The sequence below is a fragment of the Chiloscyllium plagiosum genome, unplaced genomic scaffold (assembly GCF_037043375.1).
Source record: "Chiloscyllium plagiosum isolate Xiang-an unplaced genomic scaffold, Cpla_swu_hap1 HiC_scaffold_23, whole genome shotgun sequence".
In the NCBI taxonomy this organism is placed as follows: Eukaryota; Metazoa; Chordata; class Chondrichthyes; order Orectolobiformes; family Hemiscylliidae; genus Chiloscyllium; species Chiloscyllium plagiosum.
Window position 1 is genome coordinate 42,551,285 of NW_028270161.1, and position 23,374 is coordinate 42,574,658.

Genomic DNA, 23,374 nt, shown 5'->3' on the forward strand with positions numbered 1-23,374 from the left:
CCACATCAGACTTGAAACATAAACTCTGTAACTTTTATCATAGAAATGATAATGAATTATAAGTCATTAAATAGTGTGGTCTCTCTTGACAAAAATAATTTTGTTGAGCAGACTGAGATCAAAGAGAATTATTTCACTTTTGCAATCATTTAATGTGGCTACATGCAACAGGAAAGAAAGGTTTTAGATTTGATTCTGTTGAGCCTCAGGGTGCAGTGTAACAGGTTGAAATGTTTTCTCTGATCCATAGAAACAACAACACCATCAGAGAGACCGACTACAAGGACATCTACCACCAGCTACATACCTGGTAAGGGACAATGGTTATATAGTGAGGACCAAGCTGTTCTCGATAAGAGTTTAACTTTCTAAGTCTGTGAACATTTATTAAGATGACAACAAGGCATGCCTTTATTTTTACAGGCAAATATTTTATTTTTCATTCTAAACGTCTTTGTATCTCCACGCATTTGGATGGAATATTTGGACAATGCTTTAGACGTTGTATTTCTTTTTGTTTCTCATTAACTGGTTGTGGGTATTGCTGGCAACATCAGCATTTATTGCCCATCCCAAACTGCCCTCAGGAAGGTGTTGCTAAGCTATATTTCTGAACAGCTCCATGAGTTGTAGGTACAGACACAGGACTGTAACAGGCAGTGAATTCCAGGAGTTTGATAAAGGAAAGCATTTTTCTGCAACAGTTACAAGATGACTTTATGTACAGTTTACACAATCAGTAATCATTTACATCATGTATAGATTTACATTATTTTCTTTGATACTATTTACCATCTCTCAGTTTTGGACTAGTTATGTAGACGTACAAACTTGTAAAACTGCCACATAAATAGAATAAGGAGATGAGAGCACATTTTTAAACTTCAATGTAAGTACATGGAGTGCGCATGAACGTGGGTATAAATGAATTTATATGAGCAGATGTGCACTTTGCATTTCTACTGCTGAAATTATTTTGTTCACTAATGCAGTTTCATGACTAGTTTATTCAAATTTTTGCCATCCCTAATCCCTCCAAATTTTGTCACTCTACTGAACTCCTAATTGACCTGAAGGTTTCCTTGTCCTGGGTGAGGGTCCCAGTAAATATCCAATCAGCATTGGATGGCTTTTCAGGTATGGTTCCTGTAGAATGGATGGGATTGGTGCAGTGGTATTTTCAGATCCATTGCTTATCTGGAAAAGTTGAGGTCAACCTGAATGAGTACCTCATTCAGAAATCCTACCGTTAATTTACAACTAATATTTGCAGGAACTCCATTATTAATATGGTTACACTTATATGACAATGAGAGCAAGTGTTACATTTAGGACATCATTTGCACCAGTTTATGGAGCATTAATAACTACATGCTCTCTTCTTCGACTACTTTTACTGAGCAGACTAACAACGATACATGCTGCATGAAAGTTAATGTTATCCTGACTCCAAGAGCCTCAGTGTACATTGTAGCTGATTGAAATGTTTTCATATTCTCAATAGAAACTACTTTCCCAATACGGACTACAACTGAATCAACCACCATCTCCATACCTGGTAAGTAACAGTGGTTTGCCACTCTGTCCTTGAACTGTCTCGACACGTAGATTATTTAGTAACTCTCTGTGGCCTGTCATTGAGTAGATTTGTACCCACACATACTCTTTTCTAATGATATACTGAAATATTGCTTGTAGCTTTGGTCATTATGCTGTACCTTTTCAGGTAATATTTATCTTGAAGTAGTGCTCCTGACATAGGTTTTTGTTGGAAGTGAAATGTGAGTCAGAAGTTGGTGATAATTGATTTACGAGTTGCTGTCACACAATGTTCCTCATGATGGAACTCCATCTGTGCATCACCATTCGAGAAAAGCATATCATAATAGTATTATAAAATAACATCTACTTGGTTGTCATAAATAATTGTCACATATTACCAAAACTGGTGATCTATCACAATATCAAGAGATGAGAGAAGGTCATGAGGACAGTCAGTCTCACTCTATCATGCCGGCCCGACTGTAAAACTCTTTGTATTTATTCCTCACTGACCTGAACCTTTGTTCCACTCTCTCTTAGGCAACAATATCTTTTCTGAGGAGATCAAAACTGCAGACACTGCTCCAGATGCAGTCGAACCAGGCTGCTACACAACTGAAGCAAGATTTCAGTTCAGTTGTGTCCAAATCCTCTTGTGATTAACACTGACATTCCATAACAGCAGGCTGTCCCTGCATGTTAGTCTTCCGTGATGTATAGATAAGGACACTGCATTTCTATCAGGATCTGCACTTTCCAACCACTCTCCTTGAAAGTAATACACTGCACGTTTGTTTCTCGTCACAAATTAGATAATTTCACGTTTCAACATTATATTCCATTTGCCATGTTCTTGCCTATTCAATAAGCCTGTCCAAATCCTCTTGAAAGCTCATTATATCTTTGCCACAGCACACATTCTCACTTAGCTTTGCAGTACCTGCTAATTCGCCAATATTATATTTGGTTCCCACCTGCTTATCATTGTTGCATATTGTGAACAGCTGGGGTCCAGTTACTGACCCTTGCAGTAACCCATTACTCAGAGCCCGCCAACGTGAGGGTGATCCATATATTCCTACTCTCTGCTTTCTCTCTGTTAGCTAATTATTAATCAATGGCAGTAGATTATTTGACTCCATGTGCTTGAACAGCTATAACCAGCCTCACTTAGGGAAACCTTTTGATAGCTAATGCGAATGTTTTGATGGCTAAGTCCATCAGCTCTCCTTTATCAACTTTGTTCAGAACATGCTCAAAGCCACTGTCAAGTTTGTCAAATACTATTCTCAATTCACAAATCCATGCTGAGAATGCCCAATCAGATCAATATCAATCAGCTCCCTATCTACGCCCGCCTTTAGAATGCCCAATCGGATCATTATCTATCTCTAGGTTTCTATATCTGCCCACCTTTAGAATACATTCTAAAATTTTTTCCTACTACTGATGTAAGGTTGACAGGTCTGTATGTCTCTATTTGTCTCTCTCTTGCTTCTTAAATAATGGGGTGACATTTGCTCCTGCCAGATCTGCAGGAATCATTCAAAAGCCTATGAGTCTTGAATGCATTGAATGTCCCTGTCACACCTCCTTCTACACTCTGGGATGTGGAACATCAGGTTGTGGGGATTTATTAACTTGTAGCCACTTTTATTTCTCCAGTAAAGCATCTGACTGATGCCTATTTTCTTCAACTCCTCACTCTCCCTTAACTCTTATCTTCCAGCAAGAAAACATTTTATGACAAAAGCAAAATGCTGCTGGTATTGAATGAAATAACTCCACCTGGGCCAGTATCCCGTTACATTTCGTCAGCCTTTATTTACACATGCAGAGTCCTTGCCACTGATCCAGCTCCGTCAGAGCCAGCTCTGAATGAACAGAAGCTCTGTCACTCCTGTCTATATCTGTCAGCCAGTGCTCTCTCATAGGGCTGTTAATCTGGTCCAATCAGGGAACTGAGATTCTATGAATTCCACCTGGCTAACCACATTCCAATCACTACTGTGGCGTTCGAAATAAAAACAGATCTGGTAGCAGTTGTGGGGAGAGAGAGAGAGAGAGAGTGCGAGTCAATGTTTTAAATTCAGTGCCTCTTCTTCAGATACAGGTCTTTGCTTTCGTAGTTTATATAATATTAGTTATCAAACATACTTGGCACACTTTGGTAACACAGAGATTATAGATTGAAAATACTAAGGGCTGAGAGATGTTCATGAAGCCGAACCATTGAACTCCATCAGACACATCAGTGGAACATTGTATTGAACTAATACTCACTGATCAGAGTCTCGAGGCAGGGCTTGTTAGGTTTTCTCATTTCATGGATCTTTAGAAATGTTATCTGGCAGTCATTGTCGGCATGGAATTTAATTTCCCTCAATTCCCTCATCCCCTCATGTTGGCAGCTGAAGATCACTGCCTTGATCTTTCAAATGTTGGCTATAATTTATGGTAACGCTGGAGATCTCTCCTGATATCCCCCGTTGCCCCTTTGCAGCAATGGCCCGGCTGATGGAGAGCTAAAACAGCACTCAGTGGGGGCAGTAACAGGCCCCGCCCAGAATTGGGAAGAACAAGGTGCGTAGTAAAAGCTGTTGGCCAATCCGAGAGTTTACTTTCCAGGTTTTCATCCCTATAAGTTCCTCATCCATCACTGAGAGACCACCCCTGAGGGGGCATGAGTGCCGGGTGGTGGACGTTAATTGCCTTGAGGGATCTCAATTGACAATTGGGCAGGAATCTTTGCCACTTCTTGGTGTGGAAGCAAGAAAGCATTGGGACATCATCCACCATAGACCAGCATAAAACATTGCCTCCCACCATCACCAAACCCATCACAGGGGAGGACATTGAATTCCTCCCAACAAGTGGAATGAGACTGAGAAAAACAGAAGGTTGCTCTTGGGCTCACATTATTGCACATTCTGTTGCCTTGATGTAACAATGGCATGATAAAGAATTTCAAGTCTGCATAGAATTGTCAAACTATAGAAGAACTGTTATGGACCTGCCAATTCCAGAGTAACACACAGGACATCTGCATTACACGCGACCTGCCATCCACCAATATCATGAAAATGATTGATGATTATATTGGCATGGCCAGTAATCTAATCACTTTAATTAACTCATGAGCAAGAACAGCAGCATTGCCAAGTATCTGAATATGTTGAACACGAGGACCTGCAGCTCACTCTTGAGCTCTGGTTCTGTACAGGAGTACACACAAGGTACTCCCACTGTATAATTGCTGAAGTTGTTGCTTGACTGCCTTCAGAACCCTTCTTTATCATTTTGGTTTGTGTCTCCCTCATGTGCGACTGTTCCCCAGGCTATTGCCAACGACGGATCTGAACAACACTCACATCAAACTTGAAACATAAATTCTGTTTTTCTCTCCACTAATGTTGGCAGGCCTGAGGTTTTCCACCATCCAGAGTATTTTACTTTATCTTTACAGAAAGTCCAATAAATCGACATGGCATTTCCAGTAGCACTTCTATCATAGAAATGTTATACTGAATTATGAATTCAAAAATAGTGTGGTGTCTCTTGACTAAAGTAATTTTATTGACAGAATGAGATAGAGAATAATTTTAATTTTGCAATTGCTTAACTTGACTACATGAACCAGGAAAGAAAGTTTTTAGATTTGATTCTGTTGAGCCTCAGGGGGATGTGTAACAAGTTGGAATGTTTTCTCTGATCCATAGAAACAACAACACCATCAGAGAGGCCGACTACAAGGACATCTACCACCAGCTACATACCTGGTAAGGGACAATGGTTTTATACTGAGGACTATGTTTGTCTCAATCAGAGTTTTACTTTCCAACTCTGTGATCTGTTATTGAGATGACAATAAGATATGGATTTTATTTTTACATGCATATATTTTACATTTCATGCTAAACATGTTTGCACTTCCACTCATTTAGATGGAATATTTGGAGATTGCTTTAGACGTTGTATTTCTTTTTGTTTCTCATTAACTGGTTGTGGGTGTCACTGGGTAGACCAGCATTTATTGTCCATCCCAAACTGCCCTCAGGAAGGTGCTGCTGAACTATCTTCCTGGATGGCTGCAGTTCATGTGGTGTAGGTACAGACAGTGCTGTAACAGAGAGTTTTCTGACACAGCAGTGATGAATTGATGATCATATATTTTAATACATGATTTGGTGTCCCATATCTTTGTCTTTCTTTGTATATCTTTGTCCAGTATTTTATGGAAAAGAGATATGTATTAGAAATAGATGTGAATTAATGGATCACTTTGTAATGAACAATAACGTCCTCATCCATATCCCCGATATTTGATAAAAGCATACTTAACTCCAGAAGGAAAGGATGCATTATAAAATCTATTCTCATTAAATAACATATTTTCAGTGATTAAATATATTTATCACACATTGAGGAGTTCCTCAAGCTCACTAATTATTCAAGTCAATCTCTGGATTCCTTCTTCGATCTTTATTTCACCATGTTCACTCCTTTGGCAGTTGACAATCACTGCCTTGATGTTTGATATTATGAGTGGAATCCTACGATGACAAAATAATCTGACACTAGATCAGTCTGACAGTGAAATATTGTGCTTTTTTTTTAGTTAATGTTCAATCATGGTGAAATTTCACTGTCATTTGCCCTTTTCAGATTTCTTGAGAACTAAGTTGATTACAAACAGATTTAGAAAGTCCAGTCTCCTTATTTTGCAGAGGAGGAATGTAATGGTGAATGGTCCCCTTGGATTAATGACAATACACCTTCTGACATCAACCCAGAGGACTTTGAATTATTGGATTCAATACGTGATGAACTGTTCCTTCCTTGTCTGATACAATTAATAAAATTCAGTGCCAATTTGTTGATTACCCCAAGTGGCTAGTGAGTCAATCAATAGACAATGTGACCTGTGATATAGACACAGGACTTGTCTGTACATTCAATGAAAGTGGTTTGGGAGGAAGAAAGTTTTGCTACGATTATCAAATTCGGGTTTGCTGTGAACCACACACAGTAACAGAATGGACAACAACAAGTCTTCCAGAAACCACTTCTACAACAATCATTCCAGGTAAAAATGATAGTTATGCACCAAGGAAAAATATTTTCACTGCAAAACCAATGAGAACTCATAGATCCTATTTTGGGTTTCAGGAGCAAGTGAGGAAGGGAATCAGCTCCTGTCTTTTGAAGCTTCTTGCAGTATATTGCAACAAGTATTATATTTTCTTTTACAATGCAACAAACATGTTTCATTTAAAACATAATTTGTTGGAAAATAAAGGTACTATATAACAACGTTGTTTTGTCTGCAAAAACATCAAATCTTAGAGCCTACTACCTCTGAAAAAGAAATAATGAATTAGTGACATCAAACACATGCACAAACCCAGGTGATACATCTGTAGTGGAGAATTACTGATATCGACTCTAGAATAGACTATAGAATAAAGGTCAAAGGGTTAACAAGTTTTAGAGGTTCCTTGATGTTTGATGCTGAACTTGAAACTACAGTTATTTAATTGTTGATTTGTATCCGCTGTATTAGCACATTCTATCTTTGAGTTATAGAGTCATAGAGATGTACAGCACGGAAACAGACTTTTCGGTCCAACCCGTCCATGCCGACCAGATATCCCAACCCAATCTAGTCCCACCTGCCAGCATCTGGCCCATATCCCACCAAACCCTTCCTATTCATATACCCATCCAACTGCCTTTTAAATGTTGCAATTGTACCAGCCTCCACCACTTCCTCTGGCAACTCATTCCATACACGCACCACCTTCTGTGTGATTTGCCATTTGCTTTTTCCCGTGGTCCTGTGTTCTGAATTGTTGAAATTAACTGGCTAGGCGAGAGGATGAGTTGTCCATCTCCTACAGCTCCATTTTTCCTTTATGTCTTCTCATCTGGATTTAAGCAAATAATTTTGTAGGGTTTCAGGTGGCATTGAAAATTCCTAGGAAGTTTCTCCAGAGTTTGGCATGATGGGAATTCCCATCAACTCCTATCTGCATTTCAAAATTGATTAGTCATTGAAAAATGGGGGCCATTGTGTTTTCCTGCAGCCGTTACAAGATGACTTTATGTGCAGTTTGCACAATCGATGATCATTTGGAGTTTTATTTAGATAGTTTTACATATCTTTTTTTGGACTAGTTGTACAAATGTACAAAGTTGTAAAATTGCCGTATAAACACAATGACAAATATAATATGAAATTTTCAAACTACAATGTAAATACATGAAGTGTCCATGAATGTCAATATAAATAGAATCCTATCAGGAGTTATTATTGCCACTGCTGAACTTTGTTCATCGATGCAGTTTCATGACTAGTTCACTCAATGTTTTGCCATCACTTATCCTTCCAAATTTTGCCAGTCTACTGAACATCTTGCTGGCCTGAAGGCTTCCCTATTCTGGACGAGGGGTCCCAGCAAATGCTCAAACAGCACTGGATGGATTTAGGAGACACGAGACCTATGTAATTGCCAGGATTGCCTCTCTAGTATTTTCTGGTCCGTTGGTAATGTGGCGGAGTATCTCATTGTTTGACTGTTTATTAAAACCTAATGTTTGCAGGAACTCCATTATCAATGGGATTAAATCTATACAACAATTTCCTCAACTGCTATATATTGGATATCATTTCTACAAGTATAAGGACCATTAAAAACTTCATACTCTTTACTTAAACTACATTTATTGAGCAGATTCAGAAGTGCCTAAATACCAACCTCTGTGCGAAGCTACATGCTGCTGCATGAAAGTTAATGATCAAGTTTCATCCTAACTCTAACAACACCAGTGTAAATTGTAGCTGATTAAAATGTTTTCCCATTCTCTACAGAAACTACTCGACCCATACAGACTACAACTGCATCAACCACCAAATACATACCTGGTAAGTAACAGTGGATTGATGCTCTGCCCTAGAGTTCTCTCCACAAGTAACTCCATATGGTCTGTCATTGAGTAGGTAACAACCCCTGCCTTTCATTTGTAATTCCAAATACTCTTGTTTGGTTACTGGAAAAGTGCTTGAAGTTTGGTCATTATGCTGAAAATTATAGGGCAAAACTTGTTGTGAAATTGTGCTCCTGACATTGATCTTTTATTGCAACTGGATTTGCATTACAAATTATAACTTTAACCAAAGCAATATCAAATTAATACAAAGAAGCATATAGTGGGCAATACTTATAAATCTGTACAAACTATGTGCAGCTTGTGTAGATCGAAATCCTCAGTATTTACAAATGATTAAAAATTGTTAAAATATATTCAGTTGGTACATTCACGAGTCAGAAAAGTCAAAAAAGGATTGCACAGTTCTTAACGCTTATACAAAAAGTTTCCTTAGATTATTTCATCCTGTGCTACAACTACATTAAACTTCTAACTTATCAATTTTTGTTTTGATGCCTACTAGAGAATTGTATAGGTTCATTTGTAGATTTTAACTTTCCTTCACCATGTCATCTCCACTGGAAGGCAATAGAACATTATCCCCTATGATTTTTAGGATGACGTGTAAAAGGTAAATCAGTCACACAGTCAAATTCGGTGCTGGGTTGATATTCTATGCACCATTGTGGTGAAACTATGCAACTAGAATGTGATAAATTATCTGCGATCTATCTGAAAATGTATTAAATTAAGAATAGCTATGCCATCGTCAACTCTCCCAGTCTAGGGGTCTTCTGCATGATCATCTGTCTCAAGAAAAGAACTAATTCATAGGTTGAGAGAGTTAGCATTGTAACCACAATTCGTGATGGACAGCAACAGCAGCGTTGCATATGTTTCAGTGTGATGGTTCAGCTTCCTGTGAATGATAAATGACACTGAATAGTGACATCAACTCAGATTTGGAGGGGACTGTGAAGTGTCAATAATATTCTAGTCAACCAGTTCACCTCTGGAGCAGTGGAACTTGAACCGGGGAATTCTTGTCCAGAGGCAGGGACGTTGTCTTTACACCATTGAAGATGGAAACCAATGTTATTGCAAAAGATTGCTGTACAATTATTCTTAGACTTCCTGTTTTTCTGGAGAACTCCACTTAATATGGATCTAACCTGATATCAAGCGAATTAAAACCGATGTTAGCTGCAGTTCCAAAATCATTGCAATGAGATATACATGGCAGTTTCAAACAAGCTTATATTTACCTACTGATTTTCTGAACGCATGGGCCAGTTCGCTGATTTATTCTCTCTCTGCTGATATATTAGATTAAGTTAGAATAGGTTGTAATTTTACAAATCTTGAGAACATGCAGCAGAATCTTGTTAGGTTTTAATCAGAATGAAGGAGCCTCAGGGTACTGGTCAGCAGATTGACACGTTTTTCCTGCTCTACAGAAACAACAACATCAGCAACAAGCACATTGACTACAACTACACCTTTCAGTAAGTACATCCCTGGCAAGTGACAAACCTTTTATACCTTGCACCAAGTCTTTTTCTGAAGGTCAATGATTTCAAACTTGCTTACGTTGCAGTGGAGGCAAGTAAAGGCAACATTTCCTTTCTAATTGCTCTGAAAATGTCTGTATCACTGGTTGTTATGTTGTAACTCAGGGTAGCTTTTAGAGAATTGTATTCATGAGATAAAGAGTTAGTGGAAAGGGCGAGCATACCAGGAATTTTGCATCAATTAGTGAGCAATTTGAATAGGCTGTGATCTTTCCAGAGTCCAGATTGCAGTGGTGCTGGAAAAGCACAGCAGGTCAGGCAGCATCCGAGGAGCGGGAAAACCGATGTGATCTTTCCAACCCTGTGTTCTTGATCGGTGAAGCTGGCATGTATATTTCCATGTAAGAAGGCAACATTACAGCATATAGCCTTTGTAAATAATACATTTGTCAATTATCAACATATTTTCCCTCAATGTCAACGCTGAGGAAGTAAAATAATATCAGGGAATGAGAGAAAGAGATGTAGCCAATCTGTGTCACTCTAGTATAAACTACAAATTTCTGTCCAGGTATTGCCACTTTTCTGAGCACTGTACAGGCACTAAGTTTTTATTTCTCCATCTGCTATCTGTTGATTTTATTGACTTCCGGACAGTGGATTCCTCCTTGGAATATCCTTACTCCACCCCTTCCATAACTGACAGTTGAAAATTACCTGCCCAATCGTTGAAATGGTAGTGGAATACTATCATTGTAATCCAACTTGATGTTGGATTAGTCATGAAGCAATAGCAGAGATAAAAACTAAGGGTTTATGGACTCAAAGAGCTGAATGTAAAGATCATTAAACAATTGTATTATTTCACTGATGGAATAATGTATTGAGTAGACTGATGCAGAGGTGTCTCGATTTTTACAATCTTTCTGCTTGGCTCCCTGCAACAGAAGGGTAAACCTGGTACAGACAAGCCTTAGTGTGTAGCAGAGCTCGTTGAAATTTATTTTTACTTCATACAAACAACACCACAAATCCGGAAAACAACCTCAACTACACCTACCAGCATCTATGTACCTGGTAAATGACAGTAATTTCAAAACTTACACCAAATCTGTCTCCACAAATGGATTCTTCTCTGTTTACATACATTCTTTTGCTGTGTTGGTAACAAAATACTGCCATTTTCCTAACAAAGAGCTTTCCGCGAATTTGCTTTGCAAATATTTGTCTCACTTTTTCATTATATTGTGATTTTTGGGCAATTGTTACAAAATTGTTTTCCAAACACAGCACATAGCAAACTAAGATATAAGTTAGTAATTTGGCACTGGTTGAGGTAAAATCCTCCAACTGACTTTCATGATCTGAGTGCATCCCTGCTGTTGAAAGTCAATAAAAAAAAGGTTTATTATAATATATTGTTACGTCTTTAGATATCAAGTTTATTTGTCACATGTTCCACTAAGGAAAAGGATAGTCGTACAGCACGGAAAACGACCATTCAAAAAACTCATCCATGCCAACCAGACGTCCCAGTCTCATCTAGTCCCGTTTGCCAGCACTTGGCCCATATCCCTCTAAGCCCTTCATATTCATGTACCCATCCAGATGCCTTTTAAATGTTGTAATTGTATCAGCTTCCAACACTTCAACCGGCAGCTTATTCCATACATGCACCACCCTCTGCGTGAAAACATTACCCCTCGGGTCCTTTTAAATCTTTCCTGTCTCACCTTAAAGCTATGCCCCCTAATTTTGGACTCCCCTACCCTGGGAAAAAGACTTTGGCTATTCACCCTATCCATGCCCCTCATGATTATATAAACATCTATTTGGTCGTCCCTCAGCCTCTGATGGTCCAGGGGAAAGAAACCCAAACTATTAGGAGTTGAAAAGCCATGTCCCAGCAGTAGTGGACAACTGACCTTGATCAGATTGACAAATGGACTGAGGGAAGGATGTTGTGAAGCTTGAAATGGTTCAAGGATGTTGCCAGGGTTGGAGGATTTAAGCTATGAGGAGAGGATGAATAAGCTTGTGCTGTTTTCTCTGGAGCGTCGGATGCTGAGGGATGACCTTATGGAGGTTTATAAAATCATGATGGGCATGGATATGATAAATAGACAAGGTCTTTTCCCTGGGGTGGGGGAGTCCAGAACTAGAAGGCATAGGTTTAGGGTGAGAGGAGTAAGAAATAAAAGGAACTTAAGGATCAGCATTTTCACACAGAGGGTGATGTGTGTATGGAATGAGCTGCCAGAGGAAGTGGTGGAGGCTGGTACAATTACAGCATTTATAAAGGCATCTGGGTGGGTACATGATTAGGAAGGGTTTAGAGGGATATGTGCCAATGGTTGGCAAATGAATCTAGAACAATTTAGGATATTTGGTCAGCGTGGATGAGTTGGACCGAAGTGTCTGTTTCTGTGCTGTACATCTCTATGCATCTACCTATCTATTCAGTCTCCCTGTAGCTCAAACCCTCTAGGCTCATCAACATCCTTGTAAACCTTTTCTGTACTCTCTCAAGTTTAGCAACATCTTTCCTATGCAAGAGTGATAAGAATTGTACATAGCATTTTTTAGGACACTTTTAGAATACTCTGTATAGCCAGAATGTGACATCCTATACTACATGTTTGGATGAATAAAGGCAAGCACACCAAACTTCTCTTTCACCACTGTGCCAACTTGCAACTCCACTTTCAAGGAGCTGTGTAGCTGCACCCCTCTATCTTTTTGTGCGGCAACACTCCCCAGGGCTCTATCATTAACTGTGTACATCCTGCCCTAAATTGCCTTATCAAGATGCAACACCTTACATTTATCTAAATTAAACTCCATCTGCCACTCCTCAGTCCATTTGTCAATCTGATCAAGGTCAGTTGTACTCTGAGATAATCTTCTTTACTGTCCACTACACCACAAATTTTGGTGTCATCTGCAAACTTACGAACCATACCTCCTATATTCACATCTGAATCATTCATATAAATGATGAAATGCAGTTTGATCCTTGCAGCATGCTGCTGGTCACAGGCCTTCAGTCTGAAAAGCATCCCTCCACCATCCTCCGTCTCCTACTTTCAAGTCAATTTTGTATCCAATTGGCTAACTCCTCCTAGATCCCATGTGTCTCACTTTATTAACCAGTCTACCATGCGGAGCTTTGTCAAATGCTTTGCTGAAGTCCATATAGACAACATGTTCTGACCAATAAAGGCAAGCGTACCAAACGTTTCCTTCACCAACCTGCCCCTCTGCAACTTCACTTTCAAGGAACTGTGTAGCTGCACCCCGGGTGTACCATTCAGCCTTCATCGATCTTCTTTAACACCCCTTCAAAAACTCACTCAAGTTAGTAACCCATGATTTTCCACATACAAAGCCATGTTAACTATTCCTAATCAGTCCTTGTCTTTCCAAATGCATGTAAATTCTGTCCCTCAGAAACCCATCCAACAACTTACCCACCACTGACATAAATGGCCACGTTGGTCTTTAAGGGACCCTCTCCTTTTGCTAGTTACTCTGTTGACTTTAACGCACTGACAGAATCTCTTTGGATATAAATATTAAGAGAAATCATACAGGCCATCATCTTATATTATGTAGATTGGATCAGTAAAACCTATCTATTATTTAGTTTCTGCTTTTCAGATTCAGGATTCACCATCACAGAGGAACCTAGATTATCCGAATGAGATGGGCGGACACTATTTCGTTCAGATAAATGATTATTTAGTTAATTGATTTCCTCTGGGGCTCGGAAATTTTGGTGAAGTCTGCTCCCTGTTCCAGAAACTAGGCAAAAGCACACTGCGCACGAGACCCTGCACCCCACCACTCCCCATCCACTCCCAACCCATCCCCCCATCCGCCCCCAGCCCCAATCCCATTCCCCCGTCCATCTCCACCCACCGTCCGACAGTAAGCCTGCTGCTACCTTTATGGAATAAGTCTCCAAATAGCATATGCATGCACGCACAAACACACACACAACTTTTTGACAGGTTCCACCTCTGCCCTGTCCAGGACAATGTTGGAGAGATTATCTGGGGAAGGGGAGGTTTAGGGTACATGCCTGTATAGAACACCAGGGAAACTGTGGGGAGAGACAGAGAGAGGGGCAAGAGGTCAGTCATTTAGATATGGGGCCTGGACTGCCGAGGACTGTTCTCGGCAGCATTTCAGTGAGCTGAGTTCGTTTTTAATCATTGTACCTGTCAACAAAAGATGCGATCAGGGTTGAAACAGCTCTTTGACGTAATGTTTCTATCGGGATCTTGAGATCTCCTTTTGATAATCAGATATTTGGATAATCGAGGTTCCTCTGTACTTTTTGATAACTGTTAGAAAATCAAGTTTCTTGGGCAATGAATTCTACTGAGTTTTCATTTCCCTCTACTCCATGTATACACAACTGAGAGTCTATTTTGTGATCTTTAAAATGAGTGGACTATGAATAAGAGAAAGGAAATAGTGCCAGAGCAATCATGTAGTGAAACATTTGGCTGAATTGCCATCGTTTACAGTGAAATTGGAAGATGATCAATTATCGCACAAGACTTCATGAAAATGCCATCAAACCTGGAATAGCTGTTACCCCATTTCAGGCTAGCAATGTGGTTTCTTATATTTTAAACCAATATGGTCAATACACCCAAACAAAGCAAATGCATTGGTTAAAGTGGCAATCTGTTTAACTTTTCTTCACATTTACTCAAAAAAGTAATATAGCATGTGCCCGATTAAGGTAGGGCAGATTCCTAGCATATGTATCTCAACAAGATGACCTTCCAGTATCTTCATACATTTCAGATAGATTAGTGCAATAAACTCTTGGGGAACATGACCCTAGTATAATTTCCAGGATAGATGCCCAAATAGTTTCAGAAGCAGTGTTTATCTGGTCTGTTGGAACCACTACAGACCTATCCATTTTAAAAGAGTTTTCTCTGGTTATTGGAAACTCAGATTTGAAACTTGTGTTTTACAAGTATGCGTGACAATTCTAGCAACTCTCATTTTTTAAACAGTGGACTGAACATACGGATCACTAAATAGTTGTAATCTCAGTTCATCAAGTTGACTGCTGGAGTAGGCTAAGATAGGAGTGAATGGATGCAATTGTCAAAGTTTTTTATGCATTTTGTTAGTCACAGCAGAAAAGTAAATTGATAAACCTGATACATATGAACTTTAGTGTGCAGCGCATTTGATTGAAATATTTTTCTACTCTGTAGAAACGACACCACTGATTGCGACAACAACTTCAACTACATCTCCCACCAGCTCTGTACCTGGTAAGTGGGAGGTGTTATATACTTTGCAGGAGGTGTATCTCCACAAGTGGGTTGTTTATAGTGAACTGTTACTGTATAGGTAACACAATATTGGTTTCAATTTTCTACATGAATTTCCTTTCTAAGCTATTTACTTTTGAAAATGTTTGTATCACTGGTCATTAGATTGTAACTGAGAACTAGGTCAGTTTTTATTAACCTGTACCCCTGAGGTGCAGTTAGGGATGTGTGTGTTAAGCATGGGACCAGCATTTAATAGCTACTCCGGTGTTAGGCCATGTATTTAATAGTCTCACTTTTCCTGACTAACTTTTCTTAAAGTTTAATTTCATCGTAACTCTCTGAAGTCTCGGATTTTAATGCAGACTTTTGGAGGGTTCCAGATGTAGAGAAATTGTCCAAGGGAGAATCCAATTTCCTGAGCAATTCCTTTGGAGTCTGCTACGATGAAGATTCTGCAGTCTTCCCATGTGTAACTCTACTGGAATAACAACTGTTAGGCCATTAGAAAATCCGGGCCAAAGAGTTTGCAACAAAAAAAAAACAAAATTGCTGGAAAAACTCAGCAGGTTGGACAGCATCTGTGGAGAGAAATCAGTTAATGCTTTGGGTTCATTGACCCTCCCTCAGAACTTCTGTCCACAGATGTTGCCAAACCTGCTGAGTTTTTCCAGTAACTTCTGTTTTTATTTCTGATTTCCACTGTCTGGATTTTGTCTCATTTTTCTGAAGAGTTTGTAGATGGACTTAGATCAGTTAATTGAGTGGGAACAATCTTGAGGATAGATTGGACATGCTAGGCTTGTTTCCACTAGAATTTAGAAAGATAAGAGATGATTTGATTGAACTCTATAAGACCCTGAATAATCTTCATAATGTGGACATGGAAAAGATGTTTCCCCATATCAGAACTAAAGGGCACTGGTTTATAATTATGGCTCATCCTTTAGGACAGAATCCTTACAGTGCAGAAAGAGGCCATTTGGTCCATCGGGTCTGCACTAACCTCTGAAAAGCATCCCACCCAGACTTACCCTATCCCTGAATTTCCCCATGGCTAAACCACCTAACCTTCCCTGGATACTACTGACAATTTAGCATGGCCAATTCACCTAACCTGCACATCTTTGAACTGAGAGGGGAAACCGGGCACCCAGAGGAAACCCATATAGGCCTGGAAGCGCATGCAAACTTCACACGGTAACCCAAAGGTGAAATTGAACCTGGGTCCCTGCCACCATGCGGTAGCAGTGCTTATCACTGAGCCAACATGCCATCCACGCCTACAGAGATGAAGAGAATGTCTTTCCTTTGAGGGTTGTGTGACAGTGGAATTTTCTACCTCAGAAAGAAGTGGGGTCATTGAATATTGAATATTTCTAATGTTAGGCAAGGAAACCAAAGATTATTTAGGATTATTTCCTTCAACTCCTCATTGTCCCTCAACTCTTATCTTCCAGCAAGAAAACATTTTATGACAAAAGCAAAATGCTGCTGGTATTGAATGAAATAACTCCACCTGGGCCAGTATCCCGTTACATTTAGTCAGCCTTTATTTACACATGGAGAGTCCTTGCCACTGATCCAGCTCCGTCAGAGCCAGCTCTGAATGAATAGAAGTTCTGTCACTCCTGTTTATATCTGTCAGCCAGGGCTCTATCATAGGGCTGTTAATCTGGTCCAATCAGGAAACTGAGATTGTATGAATTCCACCTGGCTAACCTCATTCCAATCACTACCGTGGCAATCGAAAATAAAAACAGATCTGGTAGCAGTTGTGGGGGGAGAGAGAGAGAGAGAGAGCGAGTCAATGTTTGAAATTCAGTGCCTCTTCTTCAGAAACAGTTCTTTGCTTTCGTAGGCTATATAATGTTAGTTATCAAACATACTTGGCACACTTTGGTAACACAGAGATTATAGATTGAAAATGCTAAGGGCTGAGAGATGTTCATGAAGCTGAACCATTGCACACCATCAGACACATCAGTGGAACATTGTAAATATTCACTGATCAGAGTCTGGGGACAGAGCTTGTTAGGTTTTCTCATTTCATGGATCTTTAGGAAATGTTATCTGGCAGTCATTGTGGGCATGGAATTTAGGTTCCCTCAATTCCCCCATCCCCTCATGTAGGCAGCTGTGGGCGGCACGGTGGCACAGTGGTTAGCACTGCTGCCTCACAGCGCCAGAGACCCGGGTTCAATTCCCGCCTCAGGCGACTGACTGTGTGGAGTTTGCACGTTCTCCCCGTGTCTGCGTGGGTTTCCTCCGGGAGCTCCGGTTTCCTCCCACATCACAAAGATGTGCAGGGTCAGGTGAATTGGCGATACTAAATTGCCCGTAGTGTTAGGTAAGGGGTAAATGTAGGGGTATGGGTGGGTTTCACTTCGGCGAGTCGGTGTGGACTTGTTGGGCCGAAGGGCCTGTTTCCACACTGTAATCTAATCTAATCTAATCTAAAATCATTGCTTTCAAATGTTGGCTATAAGTTATGGTAATGCTGGAGATCCTAACTGTTATCCCTGTCACTGAGAGACCACCACTGGTGGGGGCATGACAGTCTGTTAGTGGATGTTAATTACCCTCAGGGAGCTCCATTGACAACCGGGCAGGAGCCTTTGTGATGTGAATTAATTGTGGTGGAGGCAAGAAGGCAGTGGGGCATCACTCACCATAGTCCAATATAAAATATTGCCCCCCAACATCGAACCCACCACAGGGGAGCACATTGAATTCCTCCCAGTGAGTGGAACGAGACTGAGAAACAACAGGTCCTTCTTGGACTCGTGTTATTCCATGTTGTGTTGTCTTGATATAAAAAGAACATGATAAAAAATCTCACGTCTGCACAGAATCGGCAAACTATAGAAAAGCTGTTTTGCAATTACCTCTTCCAGTCTTGCACACATGAAACCTGCATTAAAAGCAATCTGTGAACCAATATCATGAAAATGATTGCTGATTATATTGACATGGCCAGTAATCTAATAACTTTCGTCAGCTCATGAACAGGAACAGCAGCATTGCCATGTATCGGGATATGTTGAATATGAGGATGTGCAGCTCACTCTCTGTCTCTGGTTCTGTACAAACAAGGTGCTCCCACTGTATTAATTGCTGAGATTGTTGCTCAACTGTCTTCAGAAGCACTCTTTATCAGTTCGGTTTGCATCTCCCTCACGTGAGAATGAGCCACAGGCTATTGCCAACTACAGATCTGAACAACAGCCACATCAGACTTGAAACATAAACTCTGTAACTTTTATCATAGAAATGATAATGAATTATAAGTCATTAAATAGTGTGGTCTCTCTTGACAAAAATAATTTTGTTGAGCAGACTGAGATCAAAGAGAATTATTTCACTTTTGCAATCGTTTAATATGGCTACATGCAACAGGAAAGAAAGGTTTTAGATTTGATTCTGTTGAGCCTCAGGGTGCAGTGTAACAGGTTGAAATGTTTTCTCTGATCCATAGAAACAACAACACCATCAGAGAGACCGACTACAAGGACATCTACCACCAGCTACATACCTGGTAAGGGACAATGGTTATATAGTGAGGACCAAGCTGTTCTCGATAAGAGTTTAACTTTCTAAGTCTGTGAACATTTATTAAGATGACAACAAGGCTTGCCTTTATTTTTACAGGCAAATATTTTATTTTTCATTCTAAACGTCTTTGTATCTCCACGCATTTGGATGGAATATTTGGACAATGCTTTAGACATTGTATTTCTTTTTGTTTCTCATTAACTGGTTGTGGGTATTGCTGGCAACATCAGCATTTATTGCCCATCCCAAACTGCCCTCAGGAAGGTGTTGCTAAGCTATATTTCTGAACAGCTCCATGAGTTGTAGGTACAGACACAGGACTGTAACAGGCAGTGAATTCCAGGAGTTTGATAAAGGAATGCATTTTTCTGCAACAGTTAAAGATGACTTTATGTACAGTTTACACAATCAGTAATCATTTACATCATGTATAGATTTACATTATTTTCTTTGATACTATTTACCATCTCTCAGTTTTGGACTAGTTATGTAGACGTACAAACTTGTAAAACTGCCACATAAATAGAATAAGGAGATGAGAGCACATTTGTAAACTTCAATGTAAGTACATGAAGTGCGCATGAACGTGGGTATAAATGAATTTATATGAGCAGATGTGCACTTTGCATTTCTACTGCTGAAATTGTGTTGTTCACTAATGCAGTTTCATGACTAGTTTATTCAAATTTTTGCCATCCCTAATCCCTCCAAATTTTGTCACTCTACTGAACTCCTAATTGACCTGAAGGTTTCCTTGTCCTGGGTGAGGGTCCCAGTAAATGTCCAATCAGCATTGGATGGCTTTTCAGGTATGGTTCCTGTAGAATGGATGGGATTGGTGCAGTGGTATTTTCAGATCCATTGCTTATCTGGAAAAGTTGAGGTCAACCTGAATGAGTACCTCATTCAGAAATCCTACCGTTAATTTACAAATAATATTTGCAGGAACTCCATTATTAATATGGTTACACTTATATGACAATGAGAGCAATTGTTACATTTAGGACATCATTTGCACCAGTTTATGGAGCATTAATAACTACATGCTCTCTTCTTCGACTACTTTTACTGAGCAGACTAACAACGATACAAGCTGCATGAAAGTTAATGTTATCCTGACTCCAAGAGCCTCAGTGTACATTGTAGCTGATTGAAATGTTTTCATATTCTCAATAGAAACTACTTTCCCAATACGGACTACAACTGAATCAACCACCATCTCCATACCTGGTAAGTAACAGTGGTTTGCCACTCTGTCCTTGAACTGTCTCGACACGTAGATTATTTAGTAACTCTCTGTGGCCTGTCATTGAGTAGATTTGTACCCACACATACTCTTTTCTAATGATATACTGAAATATTGCTTGTAGCTTTGGTCATTATGCTGTACCTTTTCAGGTAATATTTATCTTGAAGTAGTGCTCCTGACATAGGTTTTTGTTGGAAGTGAAATGTGAGTCAGAAGTTGGTGATAATTGATTTACGAGTTGCTGTCACACAATGTTCCTCATGATGGAACTCCATCTGTGCATCACCATTCGAGAAAAGCATATCATAATAGTATTATAAAATAACATCTACTTGGTTGTCATAAATAGTTGTCACATATTACCAAAACTGGTGATCTATCACAATATCAAGGGATGAGAGAAGGTCATGAGGACAGTCAGTCTCACTCTATCATGCCGGCCCGACTGTAAAACTCTTTGTATTTATTCCTCACTGACCTGAACCTTTGTTCCACTCTCTCTTAGGCAACAATATCTTTTCTGAGGAGATCAAAACTGCAGACACTGCTCCAGATGCAGTCGAACCAGGCTGCTACACAACTGAAGCAAGATTTCAGTTCAGTTGTGTCCAAATCCTCTTGTGATTAACACTGACATTCCATAACAGCAGGCTGTCCCTGCATGTTAGTCTTCAGTGATGTATAGATAAGGACACTGCATTTCTATCAGGATCTGCACTTTCCAACCACTCTCCTTGAAAGTAATACACTGCACGTTTGTTTCTCGTCACAAATTAGATAATTTCACGTTTCAACATTATATTCCATTTGCCATGTTCTTGCCTATTCAATAAGCCTGTCCAAATCCTCTTGAAAGCTCATTATATCTTTGCCACAGCACACATTCTCACTTAGCTTTGCAGTACCTGCTAATTCGCCAATATTATATTTGGTTCCCACCTGCTTATCATTGTTGCATATTGTGAACAGCTGGGGTCCAGTTACTGACCCTTGCAGTAACCCATTACTCAGAGCTCGCCAACGTGAGGGTGATCCATATATTCCTACTCTCTGCTTTCTCTCTGTTAGCTAATTATTAATCAATGGCAGTAGATTATTTGACTCCATGTGCTTGAACAGCTATAACCAGCCTCACTTAGGGAAACCTTTTGATAGCGTATGCGAATGTTTTGAAGGCTAAGTCCATCAGCTCTCCTTTATCAACTGTGTTCAGAACATGCTCAAAGCCACTGTCAAGTTTGTCAAATACTATTCTCAATTCACAAATCCATGCTGAGAATGCCCAATCAGATCAATATCAATCAGCTCCCTATCTACGCCCGCCTTTAGAATGCCCAATCGGATCATTATCTATCTCTAGGTTTCTATATCTGCCCACCTTTAGAATACATTCTAAAATTTTTTCCTACTACTGATGTAAGGTTGACAGGTCTGTATGTCTCTATTTGTCTCTCTCTTGCTTCTTAAATAATGGGGTGACATTTGCTCCTGCCAGATCTGCAGGAATCATTCAAAAGCCGATGAGTCTTGAATGCATTGAATGTCCCTGTCACACCTCCTTCTACACTCTGGGATGTGGAACATCAGGTTGTGGGGATTTATTAACTTGTAGCCACTTTTATTTCTCCAGTAAAGCATCTGACTGATGCCTATTTTCTTCAACTCCTCACTCTCCCTTAACTCTTATCTTCCAGCAAGAAAACATTTTATGACAAAAGCAAAATGCTGCTGGTATTGAATGAAATAACTCCACCTGGGCCAGTATCCCGTTACATTTCGTCAGCCTTTATTTACACATGCAGAGTCCTTGCCACTGATCCAGCTCCGTCAGAGCCAGCTCTGAATGAACAGAAGCTCTGTCACTCCTGTCTATATCTGTCAGCCAGGGCTCTCTCATAGGGCTGTTAATCTGGTCCAATCAGGGAACTGAGATTCTATGAATTCCACCTGGCTAACCACATTCCAATCACTACTGTGGCGTTCGAAATAAAAACAGATCTGGTAGCAGTTGTGGGGAGAGAGAGAGAGAGAGAGTGCGAGTCAATGTTTTAAATTCAGTGCCTCTTCTTCAGATACAGGTCTTTGCTTTCGTAGTTTATATAATATTAGTTATCAAACATACTTGGCACACTTTGGTAACACAGAGATTATAGATTGAAAATACTAAGGGCTGAGAGATGTTCATGAAGCCGAACCATTGAACTCCATCAGACACATCAGTGGAACATTGTATTGAACTAATACTCACTGATCAGAGTCTAGAGGCAGGGCTTGTTAGGTTTTCTCATTTCATGGATCTTTAGAAATGTTATCTGGCAGTCATTGTGGGCATGGAATTTAATTTCCCTCAATTCCCTCATCCCCTCATGTTGGCAGCTGAAGATCACTGCCTTGATCTTTCAAATGTTGGCTATAATTTATGGTAACGCTGGAGATCTCTCCTGATATCCCCCGTTGCCCCTTTGCAGTAATGGCCCGGCTGATGGAGAGCTAAAACAGCACTCAGTGGGGGCAGTAACAGGCCCCGCCCAGAATTGGGAAGAACAAGGTGCGTAGTAAAAGCTGTTGGCCAATCCGAGAGTTTACTTTCCAGGTTTTCATCCCTATAAGTTCCTCATCCAACACTGAGAGACCACCCCTGAGGGGGCATGAGTGCCGGGTGGTGGACGTTAATTGCCTTGAGGGATCTCAATTGACAATTGGGCAGGAATCTTTGCCACTTAAGTGGTGTGGAAGCAAGAAAGCATTGGGACATCATCCACCATAGACCAGCATAAAACATTGCCTCCCACCATCACCGAACCCATCACAGGGGAGGACATTGAATTCCTCCCAACAAGTGGAATGAGACTGAGAAAAACAGAAGGTTGCTCTTGGGCTCACATTATTGCACATTCTGTTGCCTTGATGTAACAATGGCATGATAAAGAATTTCAAGTCTGCATAGAATTGTCAAACTATAGAAGAACTGTTATGGACCTGCCTATTCCAGAGTAACACACAGGACATCTGCATTACACGCGACCTGCCATCCACCAATATCATGAAAATGATTGATGATTATATTGGCATGGCCAGTAATCTAATCACTTTAATTAACTCATGAGCAAGAACAGCAGCATTGCCAAATATCTGAATATGTTGAACACGAGGATCTGCAGCTCACTCTTGAGCTCTGGTTCTGTACAGGAGTACACACAAGGTGCTCCCACTGTATAATTGCTGAAGTTGTTGCTTGCCTGCCTTCAGAACCCTTCTTTATCATTTTGGTTTGTGTCTCC

The 23,374-nt window shown here is 40.1% G+C and overlaps 1 protein-coding gene across 1 annotated transcript in view; it reads left to right on the top strand.

The window, feature by feature from the left end:
- LOC122561453 (mucin-5AC-like) overlaps positions 1 to 23,374 on the top strand; it is a 185,467-nt gene that overhangs the window by 133,796 nt on the left and 28,297 nt on the right. Inside the window, 10 exon segments of the mRNA XM_087999568.1 lie at positions 251 to 310; positions 1,505 to 1,558; positions 5,262 to 5,321; positions 6,270 to 6,380; positions 6,383 to 6,628; positions 8,414 to 8,467; positions 9,930 to 9,977; positions 15,230 to 15,289; positions 18,768 to 18,827; positions 20,021 to 20,074. Coding sequence (XP_087855694.1) covers positions 251 to 310; positions 1,505 to 1,558; positions 5,262 to 5,321; positions 6,270 to 6,380; positions 6,383 to 6,628; positions 8,414 to 8,467; positions 9,930 to 9,977; positions 15,230 to 15,289; positions 18,768 to 18,827; positions 20,021 to 20,074 — 807 coding nt within the window.